Source organism: Pseudophryne corroboree, chromosome 4, assembly GCF_028390025.1.
Source record: "Pseudophryne corroboree isolate aPseCor3 chromosome 4, aPseCor3.hap2, whole genome shotgun sequence".
NCBI classification, from domain to species: domain Eukaryota; kingdom Metazoa; phylum Chordata; class Amphibia; order Anura; family Myobatrachidae; genus Pseudophryne; species Pseudophryne corroboree.
The window spans coordinates 248,275,136-248,294,973 of record NC_086447.1 but is presented as its reverse complement, the minus strand read 5'-3'; the positions used below and the strand labels follow the sequence as shown (position 1 = coordinate 248,294,973).

The window sequence follows — 19,838 nt, the reverse complement described above, 5'->3', positions numbered from 1 at the left end:
GCAGTTATATTTACCGCTTAATAACGTCCTCTTGCTTCCGACGTTTTTCATTTTTTTCTTTCAAGTAAGCCAGATTCGTTTCATTCCTCAAACGATCATTTTCTCGAGCAATGTCTGATGCGTTTTGAATTACCAAACCATCGTAGGCCTTAAGCCCCATATCTTCAATATATTGCAGAAATGTGCCCAGAGTATCGTCCTCTTGATTTGTACTCATGATCTTGCAGGAGATAATCTCAAAGCAGGTAAGTTGCCCTGTAGGATAATCAAACATTATGTCAATTATCAGACTGGTAAAGCTTCAAAGCATCCTATGTCTTTGAAATCTATGTGATATGTATATCCAGGGCTGGGTTTCCATCATTCGAGTCTGTAGCAACAACATTGTACAATATTCACTCGTAACAGTTGCTTTACATAGAGCATTCTCTAGATCTATGGGTCACACAAAAGGGCACAGAGAGAGGATCTGTAGGGCTAGTGCAGGGGTTCATGCAAGAGAGAAACCAGTGATGCCCATTTTACGCTGGCCTCCGCAACTGGCATCATCAGTATTTTCACATGCACCAACCCCATGCTAGGTGCCAGAGTTATGTCTGAAACAGGCATCCCTGCCCTGGACGCATGACTCGCCAGGTTCACCTCCCAAATGTCCTATGCCACGCAATGACAGATCTGGCCAGGCTGTGTCCCACGTAGAATAGGATGGACGTAAGCAAAGATGCAAAAATCTGCGCATGCACTGTATACACAACCTCGCAATTTATGTTTGAACATAAATCCGTAAGATTCAGCATCAGCCTCAGGGAAACTATCTCCTTCCCATATAAGCAGAGCATTCATTTTTCTCAGTCCAATTTGTGGGGACAGCACCGATTTGTGAAAGTGCATGGTTTGCGAGGCTTGGGAGTGGGGCTTATAATGTTCTGATTTTGCATGTTGGGGGTATGCATAAGCGCAATGTGTCTCAGACTCTGCCATGGTTATGCAGTATCACAGTGTTCCATTTTTCAGTAAACAATAAAGCTGAAAGCTTCTTCAGTACTGACCAATTGAAGATGCTTAATATTTTTATAAATTATTTTACATTTAATTAGTTTTACATTAGTATCTTTCATCATAGAACACACAACTACGTTCATACAAAATATACTAGCAAGGCAAATGTAATTGTACTGCAAATATTAACATCTGTAACAGCAAGAGGTATAAGAACATGGATTACAACAATTCAAAATGTGTAGTCAAGTAAATGCACAATGTATCACACGGTTCACTGTCAGTTCTGCTCAGTACAAAAGGAATAACATTTTATATGAACAACTGGGTGGATATTACAGATTGCCAACATTCATACTGGCAACACATATTGTACTGTGTAGTCATTTACAATGTGTTTATACACTCACTGATACACCACCCCCACACTTACTTAATTTAGCAAAATACCAACCAGCCTATAATCCTTGTGGTGTAGTTCTTTAAGTGGGTACAACATATGGTACACAAACAATTTAAGATAAGTGTATTCACTAGACTGTTTATACCCACTACATTGGGAAAAGCCTTTCAAGTATTGCTTTAATAGTTTTCTGGATAAATTAAATGGGCTTTGTTAATCTTTTATATGACAATTCATATATGAAATATGATTTTATTTTTCACATTTACACACAATTGCTTTATTGGGTGTTTGACAGTGACCCCATTGATATCTGGGTATTTTTTCTACAGGATTCATTTAGATCAGAAAGTAGGAGAAAGTGCTGGATTTTGACATTTAGAACCATAACGTTGCCTTTCACACTCTAAGGGGTATATTCAATTAAAGTCGGATCCATTCCGACATGCATTTGTTGGAAAGGATCCGACAGGACCTGTTCAATGAACGGCCAAATCTGATTGTCAGATTTGTCCGTTTCCGGTACCCCGTTCTGCTGCTGCTGTCAGTGCCAGCCAGGGAGCGCTGCATCAGAGAGGAGCTTGGCCAAAAGGAGGACGCCCGTCAAGTACCTGAGCTGCCGGGAGAGAGAGGGACGCCCGTCAAGTACCTGCCCTGCCGGGAGAGAGAGAAGCCTGGCCGGGGGGATGCCCTGCAATATACAGGTACCTGTGCCTTGCCGCCCCTATAACCTGCCGCCCCACTCCCCCTTCTCATCTCAATACAACTTTTTTAAAGTCGGATTGAGATTGTCAGAAACGGGGCCAATAGCTGACGAATTTGGCCCCGTTTCCGACAGAAGCACGTGGATCGGCAGCTATTCCAACAAATCCACATGCTTTCCGACAAGTCGAAAAATATGGGGTATATTGAATAGGTCGGAACCCCGTCCGACCTAAAAAAGTCAAAAACTGCCGTCTTTCCAACAAGACAGCAGTTTCAATTGTAATTGAATATATCCCTAAATGTCACAAAGATGCACCATGTCCTGTAAAGGCTGCACATTGCTTTGCAATGCAAAAAGTCAGTGCAATGGTAGGAATGGCAGTGTGACAGCTTTGTTACACATTAATTCGGATCCAGACGGCAGGATTCATGTAATCCCCTACCTGCCACAACAGCAACACATAGCCACAGACAGGGTTGGACTGGCCCACAGGGAGACAGGGGAAACCAATGGGCCCCCATCTCCTGTTTTAGGGATCAGGTTCCAGACTATGTTCTTGAATTATACATTATACATATGTTACCTAATACTGCACAGGACTATGGTTAATTGTCTACAGTGCATTGCTGTTTTTAATTTACTACATTATCTGGCTGGCCACACCCTCTCTGGAGACTGGCCACACCCCTAAATATGGGCCCCTACCACTGTGTTCCCCAGGTGGACCCTTCATACCCCAGTCCGACAATGGCCACAGATCATCGTCATCATCTATTTTTTCCATCATTCACAAGTGATAGCAGTTTATTAAATAATAACACAAGTAAGTAAATAAAATATATTTTTAATGAAACCAATGCCGATAGAAAACATGACCACTAAGTTTAGCCGTTTTCATATCCATCATATATAACGTAGCAGTTGTGTCTGCTTTTTCTCTGTCTACCTTCTTACATTAGATCATACTGGTGCTGTACAGTAGCAATGCCCGCTGGCTGAGAAGGTGACTATAAAGTGCAACGGAATATGCTGCGCTATATAAGAAACTGCTAATAGATAAATAAATATAAGACATGGCTCGTCATGTCTTGGTAGTGTCCATCTATTGGGAAGAATTAAATGTTGGGAAAAGAAGAGGAAGACGATTAAAAGAAGTCAAGAAACCCCTGAGCCTGCAGAATCTATACAAAATTAAGACCCAACAGGATAGGTGCTGGAATCTTCTACATGGACAAATTCTGATTAATAGTAAGATAAGATATTAAATTTAAATACATGATCAACTGGATATGTTCTCTCCCTCTATTTATGTTTTGCAATGTATTTTCTAAACTCTTTAATCATTTGTTTAATAGTGAATGCTAAAGTATATATAAATAATATATATAAAAAATAAACCTTACATTGGCAAAAATAACAGAATTTTGCCATAGATGGTGCAGTGTTTTATACAAATGTTCATACAACTTATGCTCACAGCTATAGTGGAAGCGGAAACTAGTGAAATTAGATTAAGAGACAACTTGACCTCTGAAACGTTATCTGCAGCAAGGGCTCAGACAGAAGTAGATTCAGTCACTTAAATCTCTAAAATGAAGGAGTACAAAAAGAAGATATAAATTAAAAGATTCTAAAGGGAAGTGTCTATAGCTTTGGCTCTTAGCCATTTGTTCACATGTTGTATTTAATTTAAAGACCACTAATAAAGTATAGAAGAGCTTGTTCTCCCATACAAAACACAGCTGGATTTTTAGCACCAGGGAGTGCAGTGTTAACATGAGATTCTAGTGGCATTGAAACATCTACAGGTCTTGCCACTTGATCTGTTTCTACAGGAATCCCTACCAATCAATCCATAGACGAAAAAATCGAAAAAAGGAAGCAGAAACAGATATGATCTTTAAGAAATTGCACCAACATGTGAGGTAACACAGAGACTGTCATTTTCTATTAAAATGGATTTTCTAATCTTTAAACAAAAAATAATATATATATATATATATATATATATATTGTATATACACTAGTGATGAGCGGGTTCGGATCCTCGGGATCCGAACCCGCCCGAACTTCACCTTTTTTTTCACGGGTCCGAGCGACTCGGATCCTCCCGCCTTGCTCGGTTAACCCGAGCGCGCCCGAACGTCATCATCCCGCTGTCGGATTCTCGCGAGATTCGGATTCTATATAAGGAGCCGCGCGTCGCCGCCATTTTCACACGTGCATTGAGATTGATAGGGAGAGGACGTGGCTGGCGTCCTCTCCGTTATAGTAGAAGAAAAGAGTAAATAGACTGAGTGACTTATAATTGTGGGGAGGATTGGGGACGGGGAGCAGCTGTTGGAGTACAGTGCAGGGTTTTAATTATACCACCAGTGAGTTTAATCCTTTGTTTCTCTGCCTGAAAAAAACGCTCCACCATATCTGTGCTCACTCAGTGTGCTGCACTGCTGCATGATATATCTGTGCTGAGTGCACTGCTCAGTGCTCACACTGCCTAATTGTGGGGACTGGGGAGCAGTTATAGCAGGAGTACAGTGCACAGTTTTGCTGACAGTGACCACCAGTCCAGTATACGTTTGTCTGCCTGAAAAACACTCCTGTGGTGGCTTTTTTTTTCTTCATACTAGTTTAGCAGTCTGCTGACAGTGTCCACCAGGTCCGTTATTATTATACAGTATATTTATTATATCTATTAGCAGTACGGTAGGCCACGGCTGTACCTACCTCTGTGTCGTCAGTGCACTCGTCGTCCATAAGTAATATAATACTATATCCATCCATCTACATTGTATACCTGTGGTGGCTTTTTTTTTTCTTCATACTAGTTTAGCAGTCTGCTGACAGTGTCCACCAGGTCCGTTATTATTATACAGTATATTATATATATATATATATATATAGCAGTACGGTAGGCCACGGCTGTACCTACCTCTGTGTCGTCAGTGCACTCGTCGTCCATAAGTAATATAATACTATACTATCCATCCATCTACATTGTATACCTGTGGTGGCTTTTTTTTTCTTCATACTAGTTTAGCAGTCTGCTGACAGTGTCCACCAGGTCCGTTATTATTATACAGTATATTATATATATATATATATAGCAGTACGGTAGGCCACGGCTGTACCTACCTCTGTGTCGTCAGTGCACTCGTCGTCCATAAGTAATATAATACTATACTATCCATCCATCTACATTGTATACCTGTGGTGGCTTTTTTTTTCTTCATACTAGTTTAGCAGTCTGCTGACAGTGTCCACCAGGTCCGTTATTATTATACAGTATATTATATATATAGCAGTACGGTAGGCCACGGCTGTACCTACCTCTGTGTCGTCAGTGCACTCGTCGTCCATAAGTAATATAATACTACACTATCCATCCATCTACATTGTATACCTGTGGTGGCTTTTTTTTTTCTTTATACTAGTTTAGCAGTCTGCTGACAGTGTCCACCAGGTCCGTTATTATATTATACAGTATATTATATATATATATAGCAGTACGGTAGGCCACAGCTGTACCTACCTCTGTGTCGTCAGTCGTCCTCCATAAGTAATATAATACTGTACTATCCATCCATCTACATTGTATACCTGTGGTGGCTTTTAGTTGTGCGCATTAAAATATGGAGAACAAAAATGTGGAGGTTAAAAAAATAGGGAAAGATCAAGATCCACTTCCACCTCGTGCTGAAGCTGCTGCCACTAGTCATGGCCGAGACGATGAAATGCCATCAACGTCGTCTGCCAAGGCTGATGCCCAATGTCATAGTACAGAGCATGTAAAATCCAAAACACAAAAGATCAGTAAAATGACCAAAAAATCTAAATTAAAAGCGTCTGAGGAGAAGCTTAAACTTGCCAATATGCCATTTACGACACGGAGTGGCAAGGAACGGCTGAGGCCCTGGCCTATGTTCATGGCTAGTGGTTCAGCTTCACATGAGGATGGAAGCACTCATCCTCTCGCTAGAAAAAAGAAAAGACTTAAGCTGGCAAAAGCACAGCAAAGAACTGTGCGTTCTTCGAAATCCCAAATCCCAAAGGAGAGTCCAATTGTGTCGGTTGCGATGCCTGACCTTCTCAACACTGGACGGGAAGAGCTTGCGCCTTCCACCATTTGCACGCCCCCTGCAAGTGCTGGAAGGAGCACCCGCAGTCCAGTTCCTGATAGTCAAATTGAAGATGTCAGTGTTGAAGTACACCAGGATGAGGATATGGGTGTTGCTGGCGCTGGGGAGGAAATTGACAAGGAGGATTCTGATGGTGAAGTGGTTTGTTTAAGTCAGGCACCCGGGGAGACACCTGTTGTCCGTGGGAGGACTATGGCCATTGACATGCCTGGTCAAAATACAAAAAAAAATCAGCTCTTCAATGTGGGATTATTTCAACAGAAATGCGGACAACTGGTGTCAAGCCGTGTGTTGCCTTTGTCAAGCTGTAATAAGTAGGGGTAAGGACGTTAACCACCTCGGAACATCCTCCCTTATACGTCACCTGCAGCGCATTCATAATAAGTCAGTGACAAGTTCAAAAACTTTGGGCGACAGCGGAAGCAGTCCACTGACCAGTAAATCCCTTCCTCTTGTAACCAAGCTCGCGCAAACCACACCACCAACTCCCTCAGTGTCAATTTCCTCCTTACCCAGGAAAGCCAATAGTCCTGCAGGCCATGTCACTGGCAAGTCTGACGAGTCCTCTCCTGCCTGGGATTCCTCCGATGCATCCTTGAGTGTAACGCCTACTGCTGCTGGCGCTGCTGTTGTTGCTGCTGGGAGTCGATCGTCATCCCAGAGGGGAAGTCGGAAGACCACTTGTACTACTTCCAGTAAGCAATTGACTGTCCAACAGTCCTTTGCGAGGAAGATTAAATATCACAGCAGTCATCCTGTTGCAAAGCGGATAACTCAGGCCTTGACAACTATGTTGGTGTAAGACGTGCGTCCAGTATCCGCCGTTAGTTCACGGGGAACTAGACAATTGCTTGAGGTAGTGTGCCCCCGTTACCAAATACCATCTAGGTTCCACTTCTCTAGGCAGGCGATACCGAGAATGTACACGGACGTCAGAAAAAGACTCACCAGTGTCCTAAAAAATGCAGTTGTACCCAATGTCCACTTAACCACGGACATGTGGACAAGTGGAGCAGGGCAGACTCAGGACTACATGACTGTGACAGCCCACTGGGTAGATGTATTGCCTCCCGCTGCAAGAACAGCAGCGGCGGCACCAGTAGCAGCATTTCGCAAACGCCAACTCGTTCCTAGGCAGGCTACGCTTTGTATCACCGCTTTCCAGAATACGCACACAGCTGAAGATCATCGCAGAATGGCTTACCCCAATTGGACTCTCCTGGGGATTTGTGGCATCGGACAACGCCAGCAATATTGTGCGTGCATTACATCTGGGCAAATTCCAGCACGTCCCATGTTTTGCACATACCTTGAATTTGGTGGTGCAGAATTATTTAAAAAACGACAGGGGCGTGCAAGAGATGCTGTCGGTGGCCAGAAGAATTGCGGGCCACTTTCGGCGTGCAGGCACCGCATACAGAAGACTGGAGCACCACCAAAAACACCTGAACCTGCCCTGCCATCATCTGAAGCAAGAGGTGGTAACGAGGTGGAATTCAACCCTCTATATGCTTCAGAGGATGGAGGAGCAGCAAAAGGCCATTCAAGCCTATACATCTGCCCACGATATAGGCAAAGGAGGTGGAATGCACCTGTCTCAAGCGCAGTGGAGAATGATTTCAACGTTGTGCAAGGTTCTGCAACCTTTTGAACTTGCCACACGTGAAGTCAGTTCAGACACTGCCAGCCTGAGTCAGGTCATTCCCCTCATCAGGCTTTTGCAGAAGAAGCTGGAGGCATTGAAGGAGGAGCTAAAACAGAGCGATTCCGCTAGGCATGTGGGACTTGTGGATGGAGCCCTTCATTCGCTTAACCAGGATTCACGTGTGGTCAATCTGTTGAAATCAGAGCACTACATTTTGGCCACCGTGCTCGATCCTAGATTTAAAACCTACCTTGGATCTCTCTTTACGGCAGACACAGGTCTGCAGAGGTTCAAAGACCTGCTGGTGAGAAAATTGTCAAGTCAAGCGGAACGCGACCCGTCAACATCTCCTCCTTCACATTCTCCCGCAACTGGGGGTGCGAGGAAAAGGCTACGAATTCCAAGCCCACCCGCTGGCGGTGATGCAGGGCAGTCTGGAGCGAGTGCTGACATCTGTTCCGGACTGAAGGACCTGCCAACGATTACTGACATGTCGTCTACTGTCACTGCATATGATTCTCTCACCATTGAAAGAATGGTGGAGGATTATATGAGTGACCGCATCCAAGTAGGCACGTCAGACAGTCCGTACGTATACTGGCAGGAAAAAGAGGCAATTTGGAGGCCCTTGCACAAACTAGCTTTATTCTACCTAAGTTGCCCTCCCTCCAGTGTGTACTCCGAAAGAGTGTTTAGTGCCGCCGCTCACCTTGTCAGCAATCGGCGTACGAGGTTACTTCCAGAAAATGTGGAGAAGATGATGTTCATTAAAATGAATTATAATCAATTCCTCCATGGAGACATTCACCAGCAGCAATTGCCTCCAGAAAGTACACGGGGACCTGAGATGGTGGATTCCAGTGGGGACGAATTAATAATCTGTGAGGAGGGGGATGTACACAGTGAAAGGGGTGATGAATCGGAAGATGATTATGAGGTGGACATCTTGCCTCCGTTGAGCCAGTTTGTGCAAGGAGAGATTGATTGCTTCTTTTTTGGTGGGGGCCCAAACCAACCAGTCATTTCAGTTACAGTCGTGTGGCAGTCCCTGTCGCTGAAATGATGGGTTCGTTAAAGTGTGCATGTCCTGTTTTTACAACATAAGGGTGGGTGGGAGGGCCCAAGGACAATTCCATCTTGCACCTCTTTTTTCTTTCATTTTTCTTTGCGTCATGTGCTGTTTGGGGAGTATTTAGAAGGGCCATACTGCGTGACACTGCAGTGCCACTCCTAGATGGGCCAGGTGTTTGTGTCGGCCTCTAGGGTCGCTTAGCTTAGTCACACAGCTACCTCATTGCGCCTCTTTTTTTCTTTGCGTCATGTGCTGTTTGGGGAGTATTTTTTGGAAGGGCCATCCTGCGTGACACTGCAGTGCCACTCCTAGATGGGCCAGGTGTTTGTGTCGGCCACTAGGGTCGCTTAGCTTAGTCACACAGCTACCTCAATGCGCCTCTTTTTTTCTTTGCATCATGTGCTGTTTGGGGAGTATTTTTTTGAAGGGCCATCCTGCGTGACACTGCAGTGCCACTCCTAGATGGGCCAGGTGTTTGTGTCGGCCACTAGGGTCGCTCAGCTTAGTCACACAGCTACCTCATTGTGCCTCTTTTTTTCTTTGCGTCATGTGCTGTTTGGGGAGTATTTTTTTGAAGGGCCATCCTGCGTGACACTGCAGTGCCACTCCTAGATGGGCCAGGTGTTTGTGTCGGCCACTAGGGTCGCTTAGCTTAGTCACACAGCTACCTCATTGCGCCTCTTTTTTTCTTTGCGTCATGTGCTGTTTGGGGAGTATTTTTTTGAAGGGCCATCCTGCGTGACACTGCAGTGCCACTCCTAGATGGGCCAGGTGTTTGTGTCGGCCACTAGGGTCGCTTAGCTTAGCCATCCAGCGACCTCGGTGCAAATTTTAGGACTAAAAATAATATTGTGAGGTGTGAGGTGTTCAGAATAGACTGAAAATGAGTGGAAACTATGGTTATTGAGGTTAATAATACTATGGGATCAAAATGACCCCCAAATTCTATGATTTAAGCTGTTTTTTAGGGTTTTTTGAAAAAAACACCCGAATCCAAAACACACCCGAATCTGACAAAAAAAAATTCGGTGAGGTTTTGCCAAAACGCGTCCGAACCCAAAACACGGCCACGGAACCGAACCCAAAACCAAAACACAAAACCCGAAAAATTTCAGGTGCACATCACTAATATACACACGCATACAGCATATACATTTAAAAGATGGTTGTGAACATTTTAAAATGACCTAATTATGAACACACACACACACACACACACACACACACACACACACACACTGGGGGTAATTCCAAGTTGATCGCAGCAGGAAATTTTTTAGCAGTTGGGCAAAACCATGGGGGTAATTCCAAGTTGATCACAGCAGGAAATCTTTTAGCAGTTGGGCAAAACCATGTGCACTGCAGGGGAGGCAGATATAACATGTGCAGAGAGAGTTAGATTTGGGTGTGGTGAGTTAAATCTGCAATCTAAATTGCAGTGTAAAAGTAAAGCAGCCAGTATTTACCCTGCACAGAAACAAAATAACCCACCCAAATCTAACTCTCTCTGCAAATGTTATATCTGCCTCCCCTGCAGTGCACATGGTTTTGCCCAACTGCTAAAAAATTTCCTGCTGCGATCAACTTGGAATTACCCCCACTGTGTCTTCTTTACATATGAGGAATTCACTAATATTAAAAAATGTTTTCAGATTGTGAGACCGATGTTCACCAATCAACAACAAAGTTCTGATGACCTTAAGGAAGTGGAACACCAGACTCAAAGAGATTTAAAATGTGGCAAAACAATGACAGTATTTTGAATACTCCTGATAATAGTGATGCATTAATGCTTAATGACCATCGTGTGATACAGAAGCAAAATCCTAACTCTTTTTCATGACAAATCTTGTTATTGTGAATTGAGTCACAATTCAATTAAGTTTTGATCTGTTATACAGTATTTGATTGTACAAGCCTGAAAGCTGGCAGGAGCAGCGAGCTGGAGGCTATGCTTTAAATATTCAGGATCCTCAAACTTCAGTTTTAGAAAGATTTCCTTAATTTCATAAAAATGCTACTGATCTTCCATTTCTTCCAATAATTTCAGTGATAACCTCAATGACTAGACATTTGTAAACTTGCTATATTTTCATTTGTAGAATATGTTCTAAGTCACCTAGCTTTTTTACAGATACCATTAATTTCTTGGAAAAATATACAAGCTAATTCTCAAAATGTGCTTGTTACTATGGATACTGCTTTATTTTACACCAATATAACTATTAACAAGAGTTGTTAGGCTGTTGAATATTTTATTTAATGGAATAATTACATAATTAATGAATTTATTTGTTAATAATAATAATAATAATAATAACAACAACAATATTGTACCTATGCTATTTATAAAAGCATTGTTTTCTAAATACGTAGTGGATCATATCATTTAAAATTTGAGAATCATTTTTTTTATGTAGCCTATAGGTATTGGCATGGGTAGTCCCATGGTATAATCTCTCGTCAATGTATGCATTCTTTACACTGAATAAAAATGTATATTTTCAAATGAAAAAATGGCACCTGGTAGTGGCACTTTACCTTTCCTTGCAATATAGAATGGATCAGCTGCCTGATGACATTTGACAACGTTCTAAATCATCTAGCTGACAGAAGTTTATCTTCCCTGAATGGGACACTCATGGATTCATATTGAGGATGTACATATTTTGAGACTTGCCACTGATTTACAGGCTGCACTTCATCATAAGAGCACTAATAAAAAAATCTTCCCGTTGGATACAATGGTTTTCACCAACAACATCTAGTAAAGAGTTTACCAATTAGTCAATACCATCATACTCTAAACATGTGCAGGGAACCTCAAGAATGCTCATATCAAATTGAATTAATGATTAAAAGGTTGGAAATGCATGGATGTTCCTCTTTTATTTTATCTGATGTGCTATTTAAAGCTCAGAGACTCATATTCTTTTAAAGGAACATACTGGCTCGATCTATAAGTCTGATTTTAGTGAATTTCTTCCTTTAATAAATACGGCTGCTCGCAAATGATAAAAATCTGATGGCTTATTGGGGCATTGCTCTAAAAAAAAATACTATATGTACTGTATATTCATTAAGGCAGGGATGGGGAACCTTCGGCCCTCCAGCTGTTGTTGAACTACACATCCCAGCATGCCCTGCAACTGTTTTTGCATGTCCAAATAGCAAAACTGATGCAAGGCATGCTGGTAAGTGTAGTTCAACAACAGCTGGAGGGCCGAAGGTTCCCCATCCCTGCATTAAGGGATCCAGTGTATGTTGAAAATATAATCAAGCTGAACCTGCTACCACAAATTAGGTTCAATATTTTCAATTATCTTATAAAACAGGTTTTATAAATGATACAGTTTTGCATGCCTTAGACTCAGAGATTTAGCCATGCCTTGTGATTTTTCTTAATTTGCTTCTTTAATATGTTACTACTGTATAAATATTCTATTATGGCAAATAAAATTTTTAAAATGTATCCACTCGCTACTCGTGAAAAACAGCTTAGCCGTGTTTTGCAAGTTGTGCCAAATTGGTAAAAAAGCAAAGATGTAAGTGGACACATCTGTATATGTCTGCAATAGCCCCAGATTTCAATATTCATATTCAATAAATAAATAAACATATATATATATATATATATATATATATACACACAGGTTGAGTATCCCATATCCAAATATCCGAAATACAGAATATTCCGAAATATGGACTTTTTGAGTGATGGTGAGATAGTGAAACTTTTGTTTTCTGATGGCTCAATGTACACAAACTTTGTTTAATACACACAGTTATTAAAAATATTGTATTAAATGACCTTCAGGCTGTGTGTATAAGGTGTATATGAAACATAACTGAATTGTGTGAATGTAGATACACTTTGTTTAATGCACAGAGTTATAAAAAATATTGTCTAAAATGACTTTCAGGCTGTGTGTATAAGGTGTATATGAAACATAAATGTATTCTGTGCTTAGATTTAGGTCCCATCACCATGATATCTCATTATGGTATGCAATTATTCCAAAATACGGAAAAATCCCATATCCAAAATTCCTCTGGTCCCAAGCATTTTGGATAAGGGATACTCAACCTGTATAATCAAAAAGTATTTGAAATCTAACACAGATTACTGTTTGTCTGCCTAAAATTGTCTTCTGGTAAACTCTGCTTTGAGAAGGTGACAAGAGTGTATACTGTAGCACTCGTTTAAAAAAAAAACATAAATCAAATATATTTTCTGTACAAAATTATAGAGTAAAAATAAAATATCTAAGCCCTGATAATACATTTATTACACAGAACATGCCACCTATCAATTGCATGGGTATTGAACATGGTAGGAATAGGGTCAGATACAGCATGGAGCATATTGGAATTTTACTCACCACTGTGTGCTGTAATGTGTATAATGGGTACTACTGCGTAGCTTAATGTTTATATGGTATATTTTCCATTAAATATATTTCAGAAGGTCATTACTCCTGTTTGTGATTGACTGGTATCCAGTTAGTAAATTGTTTATTTAAAGGCTTTCTGTATTTGATACAGATTAATAATATCAGTATTTCTACTTTTTAAATGTTATACAGGTTGAGTATCCCATATCCAAATATTCCGAAATACGGAATATTCCGAAATACGGACTTTTTTGGGTGAGAGTGAGATAGTGAAACCTTTGTTTTTGGATGAATCAATGTACACAAACTATGTTTAATACACAAAATTATTAAAAACATTGTATTAAATGACCTACAGGCTGTGTGTATAAGGTGTATATGAAACATAAATGAATTGTTTGAATGTACACACACTTTGTTTAATGTACAAAGTTATAAAAAATATTGGCTAAAATGACCTTCAGCCTGTGTATATAAGGTGTATATGTAACATAAATGCATTCTGTGCTTAGATTTAGGTAACATCACCATGATATCTCAGTATGGTATGCATTTATTCCAAAATACGGAAAAATCCAACATCCAAAATACCTCTGGTCCCAAGCACTTTGGATAAGGGTTACTCAACCTGCTATATTAAGTTTGATAAAGCAATAGTTTCATTGTATTATGCGTATATGTATATAACGGAGACTATGAAACAGCAGGTAAATATGAAGAGTATTTGCATAATCTGGTAACAGTTGAAGTGTGAAAAGAGTTTATGATGAAGCACATTTATTACAGACAAAGGTTATAGTAATACGCATTAAAACTGTGGATGGTGTTTTACAATAGTTAGTGACAGCATCCCGGTGACACTAGTGACAGCAGTAAAAGTAGTCTTACTACTTGCCAGGCCAGTTAAATATCAAAGAGTGCATGACTGAGCTGGATTATTGTCTCCTGCAGGCTCTGGTACTGAATGTCTGGGCTTGAGCAAACAGTAATTTCATGTTTAACAAAAAATGTAAAAAAGTACGTTTAAAAAAAAACAATAAGCAAAACAATATGGAACACTGTATATAAATGATTAAATAAAAAAACAAAAATGCATTCTTTTAATAATATAGAATTTATTCTCCAACGTGTACCACATCTAACACCATACTGAGATGGTGCCATGGCTGTCCATGATAAATAGGCTTCTCCATGCCTTCACCAGCATGCAATTTGAATGAAACGTTCCATTTTCCTTCATTTAGTGCATTTTACCTTTGGTAAATAAATAGACCCTGTAGTTAATGTATCAATGTATAACTCTAAAATTAGTAGATATACTGTAGATAATCAGTAGATATACCTAAGAAGAGACCTATGACACAGTTATTTCATATGATCCAGTCTAGCATAATGTAACTAACCCACACTAAACTGCTTAAATTGGAACCACAACGGGGCAAACTGAAATGCCTGTATAAGGGGAAAATGTTGGGAACTTGTCGTCAGGGCTGGTGCAACACATTCAGCAGAGTATGGAAAGCAGGGAGGCACAAGGCTGGAGAGGTGCTACTGTGGACATTACTGTGGGCATTATGTCTAAGGGGCACTACTACTGTGGGGCATTATGTTTAAGAGACACTACTAATGTAGTCATTATGTGTGTAAGCGGTACTACTACTGTAGGAAATGTGTATGGTGCACTACTACTGTGGGCACTATGTGTATAAGTGGCACTACTGTGGGCATTATGTGTAACATGCACTAGTACTGAGGGCATTATGTGTATAAGAGGCACTACTACTGTGGGCATTTAGTGCAAGAGACACTACTACTATGGGCATTGTATATAAGGGGCACTACTGTGGGCATTGTGTATAAGGGACACTACTGTGTGGTGTATTGTGTATAAAGGGTTCTACTGTATAGCTTAATGTGTATAAGGGGCAATACTGTGTGGTGGAATGTGTATAAGGGGTAATACAGTGTGGCATAATATGTACAAGGGACACTACTGTGTGGCATAACGTGTATCTGAGGTAGTACTGTGTAGTGAAATGTGAATAAGTGGCACTACTTTGTGTCGTAATATGAATAAGGGACACACTATGTGTTGTAATATAAATCAGGGGCATTAAGTGCGGTGTAATGTGAATATGATTGTGCTACTGTGTGGTGTAATTTGAACTGGGGGTAATATTGTATGGCAATGCCCCTTTCTTGTGGGACCAAAAACTATTTTTTTTTGCTGTCCCTTTATGAGTTATTGGAGGTCATATTTGTATAATCTGCAAATTATTACTACAATTGGCAATAAGTTACACCTACCACTCACAATTAAACACAAAGGTTGGCTTGAATTTTCCCATTCTTCTATGTTTTTGCTATTTTATTTTGATAATTCTCTTACCCAGTATTTTCATAGCAGTATATTTCCCAGTAAAGTTTCTACACAGAGATCTGACATTGTTTGACAAAATAAAAAGTCATTGTCATTTCCTAGATGATCTGGTGTCACTATACTGATATTTGGAAGGTGTTATTGACTTATGACAAGGACAAACTGACAGCCTGATCTTCATGGCCAAGACTTGAATGCGAAAGCTAAGTGTGGACAAATATAATTTCTGCTCCTGAGTAATTTAAAAGATCTGTGTATATAAAGTATAAACTCTACTCTTAAGAATAATTAAATGAATATATTAATATCAAGGTCACAGCACATAGCGTAAAGAATGTAATTTTTATGTTTCAGCCCGCTTTATCTGAAATGGGAGCTCAACTGTTCTAAAGAATACATGTACATCTGTGATAGAGCTGCTGTATATCTCTGTATTATTTTTGGTTGGCAAAAAGCTTTAACTCAAAAAAAAACTTGCCAATTTTTTTTCTAAAGAAAACCAGGGTGTTTGATCCTAAAAACACCCAAATGTATAATAAAACTGGATAAAACGATTCCTAGATGAGAACGCTCATCCTAATTAGCTGTGGGGCACAGGTGCAGTCCATAGAATTACTGCAATAAATAAACAAAACACTCTCATGAGACTTACAAACTGAACAAAAACATGTATTGTATAAGGGTCAACACTTCGGTCCCTAAGTGAGACATTCCCCCTGCTAGAATAAAGACAGAAGAGAGAGAGGAAATAAGGATTTGACCCGTGGGACTTTGGCACGTTTTGTTAAAAAAAAATCAGCTGTTTTGTGTAGCCCGTTTTACATAGAACTTCTGCTCTAGTGCACCAGATGTAACTTGGGACCATCAATGAAATATTTAGAAACCTAAATTTTAGGGTAATGACCTCAACAGGGCATTAGAGACAATTGATCCTCTACTGAAGTACAGAAGGCTCGCCAGCATTTCAATAAATAAACATGGAGGTTTTTTTCTCTAATTTCAAGAATCACAATGGTGTGTGGTTAAAAAGTTTATATATATATATATATATATATATATATAGAGATGCTCCAAGCACGCTGTGTAGAGACTAATTATTCAGCCGCCAGGAGTCCGCACTGTTCGAGTTTGTGTGTAGCAGGTGTGTGGGGGCACCCGGTGCAGCAATGAGACTGTAATGGGAGAGCCAGGCTCAGTGGCTTATATATATATATATATATATATATATATATATATTCAACAACAAAAGAAGTGCATCACGACTTGTGAAAATTGTTACTCCAATAACCACTCAATACGACACTTCCAGTATTTTATGGGCTTCAGCTGTCCCTTAAATGAGCAGTAATGGTAAGTTACTGCAGCAAATATTGTATAAATCCAAGAATTGAGATAAGCTGAAGCGTTCTTAACTTGGTATGCAGGAGGCCACAGAGGGTGAGCCCAATGTGTTTCGTCTTTAGACTTCTTCAAGAGATAGTGGCAAGTCAGGACATAGCATCTATAAATACCCCTCATAATTAGGTAGTAAATTATGACCTCATTTCCTGTTTAGGGTGAGCTGACGATATAAAAATCTTAGTTCCATATTAAAGTCATATTGTCTATGTCAAGGGAATTAGTATATCAAGTCACTAACATAGTGTAACTATTTACTTCATGTAATACATTCTAGTAACTGTGTTTATATTGTAATTACGGCGCTTCCACCACACTTCCGGTAGCAATAGTTCTTTAATGCGCATGTGCGCGAGCATTCGACCTCTTTCCCAGTCTTACCTGCGGCTTCGGATGTCGCTTCCGCCACACTTCCGGTATCGGCTAGTATATATACACACACTATGCAACAGAGGTGCGGCACTCAAGGCGACTTTAGGTAGAGTGATAATGACAAAGCTACTAGAACGGTTGTCAATGTTTAAATATGTATTAGATTTTCGTCAGGATCGTATATATATAATTTGTTTTATTAAATTAAATATTATATATAGAAAATTAGACAAATAAGACAAAAAGTTATCTTTCTTTTACACACATTTAGGGGCGGATTGGGATGGAAAACCAGCCTGGGAAATGTATAGTAGCAGCCCTGATGGGGGTGTGGACTGATGAGGGGGCGGAATCTCTTCTCATAGGGCCCGATTGTACACAATTGCGGACTTCCTTGGGTCTTTTGCTGCAGACCAGGGGCGGATTGGGAACTAACAGTGGCCCTGTGAAAATTTTTAGAAGTGGCCCAACTTGGGAAGCACAAGAGGCAAAACATACTGTGTAGCCATGGCAGCATCACTGGATGGCAGAGTTGCTGTACCGCAGAGACGGAACAATAGAATGAATGGACACAATGCAGTGTACTGAGTGAAGTGGGCTGCCTGTCATGTGAGGGGTGGGGCTACATGACAACACACAAGACAGACCCCGCAGACATGTCAGCCTACCAGGAATCTTTCTGGTGGGCCTTATGGCCAATCCGCGCCTGCATACAGTATACTACAGTATGGGGATATGTACTGTATTTTGAATACATGATATATCTATTATCTACAAGTGTCAATGGAAGGAATGCAACACACTATGCCAAATAAGCTTCAACGATTTTTATTCTGGTATACAGTTTTGGCAATTTTTTTTAGCAATTGATATTTTACAAATCTACCCCACACTTCACCCTCTGTCCCAACTTGCAATTGTATTACACTGTTGTGGTTTTCCTACTTTTTACTGGGATACATCACACCTGGAGAAAATCATGGACAAAGTCTAAATGGTTGATCAACCGACACAGAAAATAACAGAGAAGATCTAGCTCCTTATAAATCCCAGAAAGGAGAGTTATTTATATATAATGGAAAATGTGCCCTGCAGCTGTCTTTGGTATAATATTTACAATCTATTATATAAATGAGGTTGGAGTTCACAAAACACAAGTGCTATGAATGTTACATTCCATGGCTGTCTAAAAGGGGTTGGAATATGAGCAGTGTGGATCTGTGGAAGAAAGTAGTGCTTGGGACTGTAATAAACAGAAGGGATGTAACCAGGCCATGTTAATGTATAGGCACACTGAGCAGATGCCCAGAGCCCCACAATTCTAAGGGCCTTTGAACAGGGATGGACGGGGCCAGAAGGCATCTGCCTATTGGGCTGGTGACTCCGAAGCTTCTTGGGAGGCAGGTAGAGAATGTTGCCTGGCTGCTCTTATTGTGAATTACATGCAATCAGAGCGGCCAGGCAGCATTCTCTACCTGCCTCCCATCCTGCAGCAAGACACCGAACAGTTGTCTGCTTGCTGATTGGTGGATGGCTTGAGCTATCCACCAATCAGAGTGCAGCATTCTTTACCGGCCTCCAGCAAGACAACAAATGGGTGTAAGCTTGCTGATTGGTGGATAGCTGGATGGGTTGTTGCCTTGGTTGGACATACCGTATTATTGATGTTTAGTACACATGTAAATGCATTACAGTAGTACTCTTTTATGTAGGTGCATTTCTATAAACTAAGATGATCTTTGTTCCCGCTGTAGGGGGCATGGCTATGCCACCTCATATATATTACTATCATGCTCGCCATGTAATGGGGGCCCTGATCTCTGCATCACAAGGAGACGCGGTCACACCTCTCCTGACTCCTGGATCCCTACAGACACATGGCCCAGGTAATCTGTACCTCTTCTACTCTCTGCACCCCTGATTTATAGCTAATATGTGGTCCGAAATTGTTTGTGATAGGGTGCTAGTATTAGAAGTGGGTGTACACAGTGCAATTTATATTTGTGTAGTGTTATGTGTAAGGTAATTACTGTAAAGTGTGGTAAGTCTATTGCAATGTGGGGAGTCTGATAACGTGGGAGGATTTATTGTTGAATGTATTTTTGACATGAAGAGCATAGTATAATGTGCACAATCTAAGGTTTAGTTGTACTGTATGTATTGTATTGAGGTGTTAGTGTAGACTACAAGGAATACAGTGCATACCTCCCAACGTTTAGGAGGAAGAAAGAGGGTACTCCGGTGCGGCTCAGCCGCATCCGAAAAAGGGGGACGTGGTCTCAGAGGAGGGTCGTGGCCTGGCCAGAAAGCCGTGATCATGAACAAGGTCC

General features: G+C 40.8%; 1 protein-coding gene across 2 annotated transcripts in view; it reads right to left on the bottom strand.

Annotated features, from left to right (window-relative positions):
* Positions 1 to 19,838, bottom strand: part of NYAP2 (neuronal tyrosine-phosphorylated phosphoinositide-3-kinase adaptor 2) — a 293,064-nt gene that overhangs the window by 264,047 nt on the left and 9,179 nt on the right. For both annotated transcript variants that reach the window (XM_063916016.1, XM_063916015.1), the window contains exon 2: positions 15 to 255. In XM_063916016.1, the coding sequence (XP_063772086.1) occupies positions 15 to 217 (203 nt within the window). In that variant the 5' untranslated portion in view covers positions 218 to 255. The remainder of the gene's footprint in view (positions 1 to 14; positions 256 to 19,838) is intronic.